The following is a 13940-nucleotide window of genomic DNA, read 5'->3' as shown; positions in this document are numbered from 1 at the left end:
CTTTATGAAATTTGTACTAAAATCACACTCCAGCAGAGGAAAACATTTAAAATTAAAAATTAAATTATGGGGTTTTACGTGCCAAAACCACTTTCTGATTATGAGGCACGCCGTAGTGGGTGGCTCCGGAAATTTTGACCACCTGGGGTTCTTTAAAGTGCACCTAAATCTATGTACACGGGTGTTTTCGCATTTCGCCCCCCCCTCGCCAGAGCGGCCGCCATGGCCGGGATTCGATCCCACGATCTCGTGCTTAGCAGCCCAACACCGTAGCCACTAAGCAACCACAGCGGGTCAGAGGAAAACATTAACAGGGTTGTCACTCTATGAATAAAACAGTTCTGGATTACAAATCAAGCAAAGCCACCAGTGCAGTACCAGTCTCTTTCAAGCTAGCAATGATAAACTGGCTGAGTCAAGGATTCACAATGCAATAAGAAAGAACAGTATGCAACGCTGCGCTTATGCTTGTTACTCTGACGCAGCACAATGCCTGAGAAATTCCCTGACTTAACGCCACATCACACTATGAGTGCTTTTTAGCTTAGCGTAGATGTATACTTAGCACAGGCACATAGCGAGAAATAGATACATTTCTGGGAGCACCAGCAGAGCGTGTGGGATCTTGTGACACTGTCGCTAACCGTATCATAGTACTAAAATTCTTGAGTAGCGTATTTTTTTTTCCGAAAAAAAAAAAAAGAAAAAAAAGACTGCCCAGCTACTATTAGGTTGGCAATGCAGTTGACAACTGCAATAAAAGGTAGACTGAACGGACGGATTTTTATTAAAATAAATAAATTATGGAGTTTTACGTGCCAAAACCACTTTCTGATTATGAGGCACGCCGTAGTGGAGGACTCCTGAAATTTCGACCACCTGGGGTTCTTTAACGTGCACCTAAATTTAAGTGCATGGGTGTTTTCGCATCTCGCCCTCATTGAAATGCGGCCGCCATGGCCGGGATACGATCCCGCGACCTCATGCTCAGCAGCCTAACACCATAGCCACTGAGCAACCACGGCGGGTGGATTTTTATTAGCAATGCCTCTGAAATGGAGAGTGGCGGCTAGTGCAACCAAGCTTGTTAATGTTGCTTCTCCCTGCATTTATACTATTGGCCCTTGAAGGGCCCCTCACCAGGCCACATAGCAAATTTTGGCTATACGCTGGAAGTTACGTGCCCTTTTGGGAGTGATCTACTGCAATAATTTTTCAAATTGGTTCATTAATAGCCGAGATAGAAATATTTCAGTGCCGCAAACCCATGATTTCACAAGGCGAGCGTCGCTGCCAACACGGACACTCTCTCCACTTGCGCCGTCTAGCCTCCGTAAGCAAAGTTCCTCCCCTGCGTTCTTCCATACTGGAGTTGGAGGTTGGTTTTGTGCAGCACACAATATTGAGCGCTGTGCACAAGAACACCTGACTAGCAGTATAAGTCAGTGCTACACGAACACTGAGGCAGATGCAAGCAGATCACAGAGCATGATCGTGTGCTGGAACACGGCAGAAAATGACAGTTTGGCTCTCTGCGTGTGCGACCGCATGGCATGGGAACAAGCATATGAATCGGAAGTACATCTCTCTTGCTGCAGTGCAAGGTAAAAGAAAAGCATGTAGACATTCGGTATGTGCATATTATTATTTCTCTAAACTTTAATTCATCTATTGAAGCAACAGATTACACAAATAACAGATGTTGCCTTGAATAATTATCGAAGTGCCACGTGTCACTACGAGCGACGTCGCAGCATATACATGAAGGTAGGCACCCTTTCCGATATACGTCATCCATCTGTCTTGAAGTGTGGCGCCCAAGAAGGGCAAACGGCGTTTGGTTTGAAATTTTAGTTCTTTCTACAGCGCGTAGTGATGCAATTCTTAGCAGACACGATCGTGAGCGCACATTGCATGCACTGCATTTGTCAGCTCAAAAACGCCAGACCTGGTGAGGGGCCCTTCGAGATTTGTGGTTCACGTGAACAAATCATTAAAGCTTAATTTATTTCCCTTAAGAAAGTAATGTCTTTTCATTCTGCGTGTTCCATATCTATACATTCCCGACACTCCCAGCTGCATTTTACAATTCTCTACTACAGACTCATTCATTCACTTTTCTCTTACCATCTTTCACACGACATGCTTGGAAAATAAAAAGAAGAAACATGCTCAATAACTGAGAAGGCAAAACAGTAGCATGAAAGAAACAAAGCGAGTACACAGGAGTGGCATGCGATAAGCATCAGTCCTGTGCACTCATCTTGTCCTTGTTTTATTTGTGCTTTTCCTTCTCAGTTATGAACCAATTTACCCAAGAAAATGTGTTACTGTGTGCAATAGTTGCCACACTATTTCCATGCTCTATGCATGAAAAATCAGCACACTCTCTGCTCTGCTCTTCCTGTTAGTCTGCATACCGCCATTCATGTTCCAAGCTGCTGCTGCTGCTGCTTCTTTGTTATTTACTTTGACCAGAAGTGACCTTAATTTGCTTTTCTTTCATTACGGCTTATTTTTCAACTTCACTCCCTCGAAAACCCTTCTAAAGCTTTTCCAACCAAATTTGCTTGAAGTTTTAAGCGTGAATATGCTGCCCCACTGTCAGGCCAAGTCAACGTCATCTTTACTTTTCTGATCACCACTTTCGGTAGAAAAAGCAACGTGAAGATTATTATCACCATCTTTGCTCAAAGAACACAACTCCAGTGCATCGCTTTCACTCTCACTTTCACTGTCACAGTCGAGCAGCGGCTTTCTTGCACAAGCCCGACTCACGTGCAGGCTGTCAGTGGCAGACGTTATTCAAAATCTGCCAAAAGCCATAAAAAACTTGCGATTCTAAAGACATAGTCTTTACATGCTGACAAAGTGCTGCCATCTATGTAGTGGAAAACAAAGACCACAATAAATGCGTCCCTCCAACACTGAAGAAATGGCTGCTATTTATTTATGTGGTCGAACATGGAAGACTGGATCAACGCAGCCATCGAGCTGCTGAAAAAGTGCCAACATTTATGTAAGAAAAAAGAAGTGAAATAACTGCAGACTTCACATGCTGGCACTGCAGTCGCCTATGTAGTAGAAGAAAAAATAAGTGGCCGTGCTGAGTGGACATACTGGGTTCGTTTAAATCTTTTTTAACACAGGATTATTGCTGTTAACGAGATGAGTGCAGACAAAGCAAAATTAACCAGGATTGCACTGATGAGCTTTGTGCATCCAAAATGTGCGAACGGTTAAGCTATGTCTCATACCTCATGGGGCAGAACTTATACAAGCGAAATATGCAAAAGCAAAGATGGGTCTTTACATAGCTACTTAAGCACAATTAACTATGAGGGCTGACGAATAAGAATGACAGAACGGCCACTTCAAACATCTCAACTGTTGTGACAACCTGAAGTGTCATCGCTGCAATATTTGGTTGACTTGAAAAAAATTGGGTGAAAAGAATCCTGGGCTATTTTGTTTGGATAAGTGACCTTTGACACCAAGACAGGTGTTGTCACCAGACAATTTGTTTGTGTACCTTATCTATCCTACGTCTACTCCTCAAGATAAAATGTGAAATTTCATGATCGGAACGTGCGAACAATGGTTTTGCTATTACATCCACCACATTAAAGAAAGGAAAGAAAGACATCTGCTTGATTATTCTATTGAAAGTCGGCTTAGAGGCAAGGCGAAAGAGGAGGCCGCTCTTTCCCCAATACCCCTTCCGCATTTGTAAGCCAAACACAATGGCTGGGTTTTTCTCCGGCGATGAAATGTGGCCTGCTTGAGATTGGACTAAGTCGCCTTCTTCCACTGAAATACAATAAAGAGGCCTTTTGGGGCATATTACAGAAGGTGCAATTTGCTACCCATTACCTCTTCTCTTTTTTAAATTTGCATTCACAAACATTTCATTGTACTAATGAAGTTTGGTATCTTTTCATTACACATGTAATCTAAATACAACAGGCCCAAGAGTCACATTAAAGATGTTAAGGCATTCGTTGTTTTACAAAGGGCACACACAAAGAAGAGCACATAATAGAAACCGGCTACAAACCTCGCTGAACTCAGCTCAGCATCTTTAGAAGCAGTGACTAGCAGGGGATGAACACGAGTTCTTTGTAGCAGTGGCTGAAATAAAGCGTGAACAAAGTTGCCAGGTCAACTCACAGCTTGGAAGACGCAACTGAAACCCGACATCAAATACGATGTTCTGGGTATAGCACATAAATGTCTGCCACAAATTACATCAGGGCCAGTCTGGAGAGGCCGAGAAAAATGAGGCCAAATGACAAGAGGTCAGACGTAATAGATGTGACCTCGGCCTCCCACCACTGGCAAGCATGAAGGTGTTTGCAGGTATGATGCAGTGCTACTATGACGAAACGGAACCTCAACCATTTGGTATTTGCTAGCTGTATAACTGACCTGAATGCACTAACACCTTTCTTCTTTTAATCAATGGGTATAACCAGACAAAAGGATGCAAAAATGCAGCGGCTGTTTACACCAGTACTGGTAGGCTGTACATGCTTCAGCAAGACTCTCACAACATGAAAGCTGTGCTAATAACTAATTAAATGTCACTTCCAGCAAAGGCTTGGTAATTCTGCAGTATGTCCTGGTGATCTCGGAACCTTACCCGGATTGTTTTGGTGTAAACAGTAAGCCTCTCACGACTGTTGTCCTGGCTGCCATAGTACCCACGCAGGTAGGCAAGAAAATTGCATGGGTACATGCCATACAGGTATTGGAACAGAATCTGCAGACTCAGCTTCAAGTACATCAGGTGGCTTTCATGAATGTGACCTGAAACCAGAGAGCTTACTTTTTACTATGCATGCGCGCGAGTAAGTACAAACACAAGTGCATGCAGCCTGGTTATTGCTCTTGAGAAACAAGTTTCACTCAATGTCGGTACCACAGGTTAGCGCAGGAATGCCACTTTCATTTCGGGGCTTGTGGCCAACTTCATGCCCCCTTTAAGTGAGATGAAAAAATAAATAAATAAAGGCACATGAAAGCCCACACCACTAAAGTCTACAAAGGGCTTGAACCAATCAAAAGTAAAATAAGACGAGTGGAATAACGAAATCTCAAAGTGCAGACAATTTAGTGGAAAATCAAATTGAAAGAATAAACAATTGGCTTACTAGGTCTCTTCGTACACTGTGCAGCCAGGACTGAGAAAGCATCAAAAGTGTCTGCAAGAGCAGAGGTTCCAAACTGCACAGGCAGCATCGGCATGAGACTAAAAATTATCATGCTGGCCTGCATGATATGCACTGGTGCTGAATCACTCTGGAAAGGCACAAACATAAATAAAAAGGTGAAAAAACACTTTCGCACATGTATTCAAAGCATGCTGATGTTCTGTCATCCATGGCAGTCACCTCATTGCCATCTTAATCAACTTGGGAAACAGTAAACAAAACTACATACTTAGCAATTATGATCTGTAGCTTTTGCTTACTGAAGACAAGCCAAGTCAGTGCAACCATGAAACCACACAAATTTCATAAAGTTGGGTAACGGCACCAACCACTTCAAACTTTATTTGTATACATTTATATTTCAAGAAAAACAATGCTGCAAGAAAACATACAAAGAAAGGGCTGAAGAAAATGCAGCTTTTCCCATCTCAAATGCGCTGTGGTTGGTTAGATGTATTAACACTCTTTGCAAACTTGCAATGAACAGCTCTATCAACATCAGTGCATCAATGTCAACAGCAGATATTTCCTTTATGAAGCCTGCAATGCCTGAAATGGTTTAAGTTTACACTACGATAAAAGATGCCTCCCACAAATATACATGCACAGTGACACTGCACTCACCCTTATGACTGTGAGGATGTGACTTAGAATCTTGTGACTTGTGATGTGATGAAGCCAAGGTGGCTGCCTGTGCACAATATTGGTGATTAGCTTAAGTGTACTGTGCCTTGTCTTCCCTTTAAGACAGTCGTGAAGCTTGTCGAACAGGTCCTGAAAGAGTAGAGGTGCATCTGAGGTTGCATCTCCATATGTGCAGTGCCAGTAGATAAATGAAATAACTTTTGTGGACAAAGTGGTCAAAGTTTTATTAAAACAACATCTGCCATCTGCTTACAGCAATCAAACGCTACAACAGGTAGACAGTGTTAGGTTGCTCAAAGACCAAATGTAGCCGCGAAGATCTCCCAGTTCATTAATTGAGCCTGAAATGACAGCAAAGCTGGCCTAGTCACTCTAAAGCAGCATTCAGATCAGCGAGTCACAGAGGCCACATGATTGGCTTGGTTGCAAATGGTTGCTTGAGTCAAAAAGTGTAAATTTCAGAAAGTCACTTTCTGCCGGATTTTTTAGCTCTGGTCAGTGTTGGCTTTTCAGTCCCAACACTGCTGAACCAATAAGTAACGTGGAAGCAGGTCACCACAATATGACGACGTTTATTTTATGAGGCAGTGGTGCGAGCAGAAGTGGACTGCACCAATCGCGAGACATTTCAGGGTGCTGATGGGCAGGGTGTACTTGCCTTCAGTTGCATTCGGTTGCACAACCTCCATCAATTGCCAGTTTGAATGTGCCCTAAAGTTAGCAACAACCTAGGAATGTAGGCAAAACAATGCAGCTGTCCAACTAAGAAATTTGTAAAGATGCACAGTGTGCAGTGTGCCAGTTATGTGGGCCAGATTTCGTGACAGCACAGCAGAGACAAACTTCTTTCGATATTGGCATCTGCTGTGAACTAGGCATTGCAGCACAGAGAGCAGCTGCAGTGCCGTTTTGTGGGCAGAGGTGTACCGAATTCTTAGTCTGTCACTAAATGTACTGATTGATACAAATAATTTCCATGGAATACCGCAGATGTAGGTAGTTTCACGACAGAGGCATTTATAATCCATCTGATCATAGCCGAATGCTGCAAAGAAGAGACCATATGGGCTCCTCAAGAACCAAGCTTTACAATCGGGCAAAAATTCTAGCTGGTTTGGAAACTAGAATCAAGACTCCCACTAATCTGGAGCAGTTCTTCTACTGAGTGGGCTGACCAAGAGGCTAGCAGGTGACAGCAAAAGGCCAATTTGATTGCTCTGAATTGCAAGATCAATTATTTGTCAATTAATTTGGCCTAGCCCAGGCATCTGTTAACATGGTGAGTAAAGGGACTACCCATTTCGCAGTGGTCCCATGCTAGATGCCTACACAAGGTGAAATTTTTCCTAGGTCACAAAGTTTAGTTTTTCGCAGAACCTGTATCAGCTATCACTTTTAGTGTGCTGCTTCAATCAGGTGGATGGCAAATTTCATTCCACCACTGTGGGGATAAAGAATGAAAAGCTTTCCAGAAGCAAAAAACGGAAGCACAGAGCATGTTATGGGATCACAAGTGGAATTCGGGGTTGTTGCCAAGTGGAATAACGAAGCAATTAGTTGCTTACTCATAAAATAAAGCATGAAATAACAGACCTTGGCACTGGTTTCCCTGATAGCGACCAAGACATCCAAACACCGCTGAGATCGTGATGTCAAGTAGTATTCAACCAGGGTGGACAGAATTGATGTATCTTTGTCTGTTGACAGAAAAATAAAACAAACGCGACTCAATGCACTCTGCACATTAGGAATGACTACCGAACCACTTCGATGAAGGTAAAGTTAACGAAAACAAACTGTCAGCAACTTTGACAAGTAAATACCAACTATTTCTTTCCTCCTCGCAACTACTAGGCGCACGTGAGCCGGGGAAAGAAAGAAAAAAAGCCTCGACAGAACAGAAAATAAATAAATTAAGACTGTACACTCACATCCAGCCTGAAATAGCAATGAAAACAAGGACAGAGTATAATCTGGTAAGAATGGCAACCGGCACGGCAGCGTACAAAAGAATAAAATAAACGTAGCCTACTGTTGGCAAGGCTCTCATTCACAAGTTGTTTGATTTCCTCCACGTCGCAGCCGTCGCATGATTCCAAGCTTGCGAATACTTCTGCTGGAAGAGCCATGACTTAGTTGTCGTTCACGCTGCACGAGAAAAAGCACGGTCACATTACAAACAGCTGGGCCACATGCAATGCACCACACGATCAGTAGGACGTGCCAGTAGCCGTCGGCGCCAGGTTTCCGAAAACGAAAAAGTCAAAATAACCTTTTACATATCGTGACAGCAGGCGAAGTAGTCAAGTGCCGTAATTGTGGGCGTCTGCTGAAGCGACGGGAGTGCCCCGAGACATGCTAGCAGAGCAATCGGTACCCTAGCGATCGCAAATACACACAAAAATCTCTGCAAAACATTTTTTTCCCCCATCAAGCGAACCAGCCAAGTACATCTAAATGCGCTCCTTTTCTTACTCTTCTGCTCTTCCCGTGGTGGCGGGAGTATAAACCACCAGAGTCCTCTTGATCCAGATGTTAACTGTATTCGTATTATTCCGCGCAATAGTTGACGTCTTAGAATAAGCTGAAACAAATTGTTGAATAAACTAGCACAGTGACTTGCTAAAATTATTAAAAGTAAACTTTTCTACGTGCTACCTAGTGATTCAAAGAAAAGGCGAAAACTTCTGCGTAAAACTAAATTTTATTGCGCAAGCAGAGCCTAGAAGTAGAGGTAGGATTTAGCGAAACGTGCTAGCAAGCTTCATAGAGATATACTAGCGTATTTAGGTTCCTTTTGCATGTGCTATAGCGCCTTTACCGTTGATCATTCGTACTAATTTGTAAACAAGTGGAAACAACAGAACCGCATTAAGCGTCACGTGATGTTTATTTACCCAGCACAGAAGCGTAGCATTTTCGTGCGTCTTGTTAGATGCGATAATAGCGAACTTAAGGACGAGAAAAGAAAGAAGGAGTGCGAATAGCCTTCTAATAACACTGCAGCCTCCTACAGAAGCAGTGAAAAGAGGGAATCACATAAGAAAGCAAAGAAGTAGAAACGCAAATGATAGGAAACGAAACTGAAGCTTTGAGGCTCAAGTGGCCCCCGCTTTGCCGCGTTGCTTTGAATGTATGTAGCGTGTGAATATATCCGTACGAATCTAAAGCAAGCTTTTAAGGTAACCTATGCCTCGTTTGCACTGACATTTCTCGCAGAAGTCTCATTTTGCAGACCAGTTTGCATAATAACACATTTAGCATCACAACAGACACAGGCTCGCGCGCATGCACACAACTCGAGTATTGGCAGTTACTGATTACATAAATGATTATCCAATTTTCTGCTGTAATGGCTGTGAAGGAGTTTTCTACCCGACGCGGTAGCTCAGTGGCTATGGCGTTGCGCTGCTGAGCTCGAGGTCAAGGTTTCGATCCCGGGACGCGTCGGAGGTGAGACGCAAAAACATTTCTGTATTTAGATTTAAGTGCACGTTCAACTACAGGTAGTCGAAATTATTGTAGAGACCCTACTATGGTGTGTCTCATAGCCAGATCGTAGCTTCTTCTCGTAAAACCCCAGATTCTTTTCTGAAAAAGATTTTGTTTACCTAGCGGGGTCGAAGAGGCCACTGCTTGCTGTTTGCTTGATGTGAAACGCAAACAGATTACTGAAACGAAAGGGGCCATGAAATGAAAGGAGCCATGACATCTCGACGTGATTGCCGGCTGCCTGTTGTCGACGGGCGTGTGACCTTTACCCGAGACGACATCGATTATCATTTCTGGAGGACAACAGTCGGAACGGGATAAAGCACGTGCGTCTGATACTGGCAGGACAGGTGATTAGATGACCACCTGAAGGTTATGTACGTATCCTTGGCATCCCCTTTCCCGAGAGGGGCGGTTACGAAAGCACGTGGGTCAAGCAGCTCTCGCTGACATGGCGCCGCATTCTGCACATCAGCAAGCGAATATCTCATCGTAACGGCGGTGCAGGCACACACTTTGCACGAACTTTAGTAACTGCAACATTAACATTGAGGGCGTTTACGGCGCTAGCTGCTATGAATTGAGATACGGCCAGAAAACCAAACTTGAAACTGTGAACAGGGAGGCCCCCCGCGTCATCATAGGTGGGCCAAAATGCACCCGCGTAGAATTACTGTACAGGTATGCCAGCCTTCCCAACACTTCAAGAAATTATATACCCTCGAAACCAGAGTCATGATGTGAGAATGGAATGGATAAAACAAGAGCAAGAACTGCGGCGCTTCAACAAAAAGCAACGCTTCCAGCACATATGTGTGCCACCATGGGGAGATGTCTACGTACCCTTGCCGAAGTCGCTGCCTAGGGCTACCAATATAGAAAACCACAGCCAGGCAAAAAAAATTAAGGCTAAGGGCGGCGCACATCAAGGGACTGTCATCCACACTTACATGGTATGGGACGAAACCTCACAGGCGCTTACCTGTGATAGAAACATAAAGCAGGAAACAATTACGCTCTTTCGGTACGAAAGTTCACCAGCCTTTGCCGAGCTCGAAATATAGGCGATCGAGATGGCTCTTAATAGATGGGAGTCATCATTACCTTCTGGAAAGACAGTGTATGTGTACACAGGCTGGGCGGACGCGTTGAAGATACTCGATCCGGCTTATCAAGAATAGGCACGACTACATACTCCGTCAAGTACCTCTGCAAGTAGTTCGCAGAAAAAAAATGGGACTCGGGTTTGGGTGGACTAGCTGTAACGGGTTACGCGGGCAACCAAGGCCACAAGTCTGTCCATATGCGCTGGCGAGCGAGTTGATGCATTCCCCCCTCTTCTAGGGCACTTCGACTCGTACAGCTGTCCCACCTCTGCCGAGAGATCCAGATCGCGAGCAGGCTGAAGCATCTGCGGCCCGGCGCCCAAAAGGCTACAGGAGACAATCCAACCTAACAAACACCCGTTACCGATAGGCCTCCCGAGAGATGCACAAGTGCTAATTCACCAAGGCCGCTGCGGCTTTGCGCTCACTGAAGTCGTGCTCGAGAATATGAAGTGTCATGTTTACATACATGTGGCGAAGCGCGCATCATACAGGCACATTGACGCAACGCAATCACAACCACCCAGAGTCAAGCGCTCGACATGCCAAACGGACCCCCGCCCACTAATCGCTCTCATGCTCTGGGATTGCACAAGACTCTAAAGACAGCTGAGACCACCATCGTGGCAATGCAAAAGCTCTGGAGCAGTGGATCTATCCGCCCGCCCGCGGTGGTGGCCAGGACTGCCCTAGATACAATCCATGTGGGAATTTGCCCTGGACACTGGCGCACTGGCGTGGCCGGCCGGATCGAGGGCGTTCAAGGGCGGGAAGAGATCTTTCGCCGCCGCCGGGGGTGTCTCGGCGGCGGCGCGTGGGCTTCACCCCAACCCCTCTTCTTTATACCCATCTTCCCGCACCCTAGCGTAGGCCACAGAGCCTATCCCCTCTTTGAATAAAATTAATTCATTCATTTTCAGCCAGCTGGTTAGCGTCGGCCGCGTCGCCCTCGCAAGAAGGCGGCCATGCCCGAAGAGGCCGCTGCTACGGCGGAGAGACGGCCGGCGTCGCCTGTCGAAGCCTCAAACTTCCGAGCAACGCGCTGCGCTCGTTTGTAAGTCGCTCAGGTATAGAAGATGCGTCGCTGGTGAAAAGCGACTACAGAAGAACGCGAAGCTGTTCGTCGTGCTCCTCCAGAGGCTGAGAGGGAGTGTGGTATGTGTACGAAAGAACTCAAGCAGGGCCTGAGGTTTTGGGTGTACGCAAAGGCGCTTAGCTCCGCAATTTCGAGAACTCCCTAATCCGTTCCGATTTGTGCCTGATAGAAATGATTTCAACCGTCGGTTCTCAGAGAACGACTTCGGCCGCGCCTGAAATGTGTGTAATATGCTGTGGGTTCGTACGGTTACACCCCATAGCCAATATTAATCATCATCATTATCATTATCATCATCAGCCTGGTTACGCCCACTGCAGGGCAAAGGCCTCTCCCATACTTCTCCGACAACCCCGGTCATGTACTAATTGTGGCCATGTCGTCACTGCAAACTTCTTAACCTCATCCGCCCACCTAACTTTCTGCCGCCCCCTGCTACGCTTCCCTTCCCTTGGAATCCAGACGTAACCCTTAATGACCATCGGTTATCTTCCCTCCTCATTACATGTCCTGCCATGCCCATTTCTTTTTCTTGATTTCAACTAAGATGTCATTAACTCGCGTTTGTTCCCTCACCCAATCTGCTCTTTTCTTCTCCCTTAACGTTACACCCATCATTCTTCTTTCCATAGCTCGTTGCGTCGTCCTCAATTTAAGTAGAACCCTTTTCGTAAGCCTCCAGGTTTCTGCCCCGTAGGTGAGTACTGGTAAGACACAGCTATTATACACTTTCCTCTTGAGGGATAATGGCAACCTGCTGTTCATGATCTGAGAATGCCTGCCAAACGCACCCCAGCCCATTCTTATTCTTCTGATTACTACAATATTACTACATTGATATTACTACAATTATTACTACAATATTACTCGCATGAAAATAATGTGAATGAAATCTTCTTAGGGACCCTCGCAGGAAATGTCGCGCACTGGGAAACTTAAGGCTCATTCAATGCGGATGAGTCTTAAGATTATCGATTGATATAATCCCCCAAGTTGTTTATGCATGTAAGAAAATGACAGGAAATCGAATAAGTTTTGAAGAAACCCGATTTCACTCAAAGACATGCCGTACTGATAAATTATATAGCAAACTCCTAAGTACACAATATAAACGAAAGTTTAGGTTACAAAACCCTTGAATTTCTATTAAGCAGTGTTCGTAAATAAGTTCTTTATAAAATTTCTTACCCATTCAGTAGCGTTTCCCAAGTTTATTGCGCATTTGTGCCACTTGTAGTCGTGTACCAATCACTTTTTGTGCGTACGTGCCAGTTTTGCACAAACTGCATCATAGGCGGAGAGCTTTCATTTGCACACACACACACACACACACACACACACACACACACACACACACACACACACACACACACACACACACACACACACATATATATATATATATATATATATATATATATATATATATATATATAAGAAATTTTGTGTGACCTCGAAGAATTGAGTGCTGAAGTGACGGCGCTATATGAGTATATACAAGACCTCATAGTAGGAGACAGTTCCATTTCACAGCCTGAGTCCTCTCGGCGGTGTAATCTTTCTCCGTGTAATTGTCGAATACTTGGCTATCACTAATACTGCTTCGCCTTTCCGGCGGAACTGCAGCCTCTCTCTCTCTCTCTCTCTCTCCCTCTTTTTTTTTTTTTTTGTGAGTCCGAGTATATGCGATACTGCGCATGACTGCTGTTGATTCTGATTTCAAGCGAATCCGGCTTGGCCTCATTTCGGTTACTGAGTGAATTATACAGAGTGCCCAACTATCATGCACTAAGTTTTAAAAAAAGAGCAATCGCGTTACTCGAAGAAAACCTAGTGCATATTGTTTCCAGTACAGTGGAGTAGCCGCCAGTAATTCTTTCATTACTGATATTTCATTCAGTAATTGCAATTAATTATCTACATCGAGAAGTACTGTCCCCATCATTAAAGTGTCAATGAGACATTTGTAGGCACCCCCATGCACCCCCAAATGACAACTGCGATGTTTTCAGCGACGTACTAATTGCGTGCATCTTTTTTCCGACTGGCAAACAAACCTCACGAAATATGAAAAATACCACGTTGCCTGTCGCAAACCCGAAGAGACAGCGCATCACCTTGATAATGGCGAGGAAAGAGCACCAACAGCAGGTTTCGCAGCTTTGCAGCTATTCCTTCCTTTCTACGTCATACTTATTATCCGTCTCTCAAGGCGGACTGATCACACTGATAATAAAAGCCCCTTGATAACGCGGCCGAAGCGCGGCTCTGACCACGCACGAAACGCGAGAAGCAATGCAATAGGCGTAGAATGTTTCAAAATCCCGGCTTTCGTCGCACCGAATCTACAGAGCGCGCGCGCAGCTATATTTCGTGCCGGAAACTTGC

The 13940-nt window shown here is 44.8% G+C and overlaps 1 protein-coding gene across 1 annotated transcript in view; it reads right to left on the bottom strand.

Annotated features, from left to right (window-relative positions):
* Tsc1 (tuberous sclerosis 1 protein hamartin) overlaps nucleotides 1-8360 on the bottom strand; it is a 106894-nt gene extending 98534 nt beyond the window's left edge. The window contains exons 1-7 of the mRNA XM_050195503.2: nucleotides 8131-8360; nucleotides 7891-8006; nucleotides 7452-7555; nucleotides 5838-5987; nucleotides 5154-5301; nucleotides 4643-4809; nucleotides 4058-4131 (exon numbers count right to left, since the gene is read on the bottom strand). Of these exons, the coding sequence (XP_050051460.1) occupies nucleotides 4058-4131; nucleotides 4643-4809; nucleotides 5154-5301; nucleotides 5838-5987; nucleotides 7452-7555; nucleotides 7891-7987 (740 nt within the window). The 5' untranslated portion in view covers nucleotides 7988-8006; nucleotides 8131-8360. The remainder of the gene's footprint in view (nucleotides 1-4057; nucleotides 4132-4642; nucleotides 4810-5153; nucleotides 5302-5837; nucleotides 5988-7451; nucleotides 7556-7890; nucleotides 8007-8130) is intronic.
* Nucleotides 8361-13940: the final 5580 nt, after the last annotated feature.

The sequence above is a fragment of the Dermacentor andersoni genome, chromosome 1, assembly GCF_023375885.2.
Source record: "Dermacentor andersoni chromosome 1, qqDerAnde1_hic_scaffold, whole genome shotgun sequence".
In the NCBI taxonomy this organism is placed as follows: Eukaryota; Metazoa; Arthropoda; class Arachnida; order Ixodida; family Ixodidae; genus Dermacentor; species Dermacentor andersoni.
Note: the sequence above shows the minus strand (reverse complement) of the source record. Positions and strands in the feature narration are given on the sequence as shown.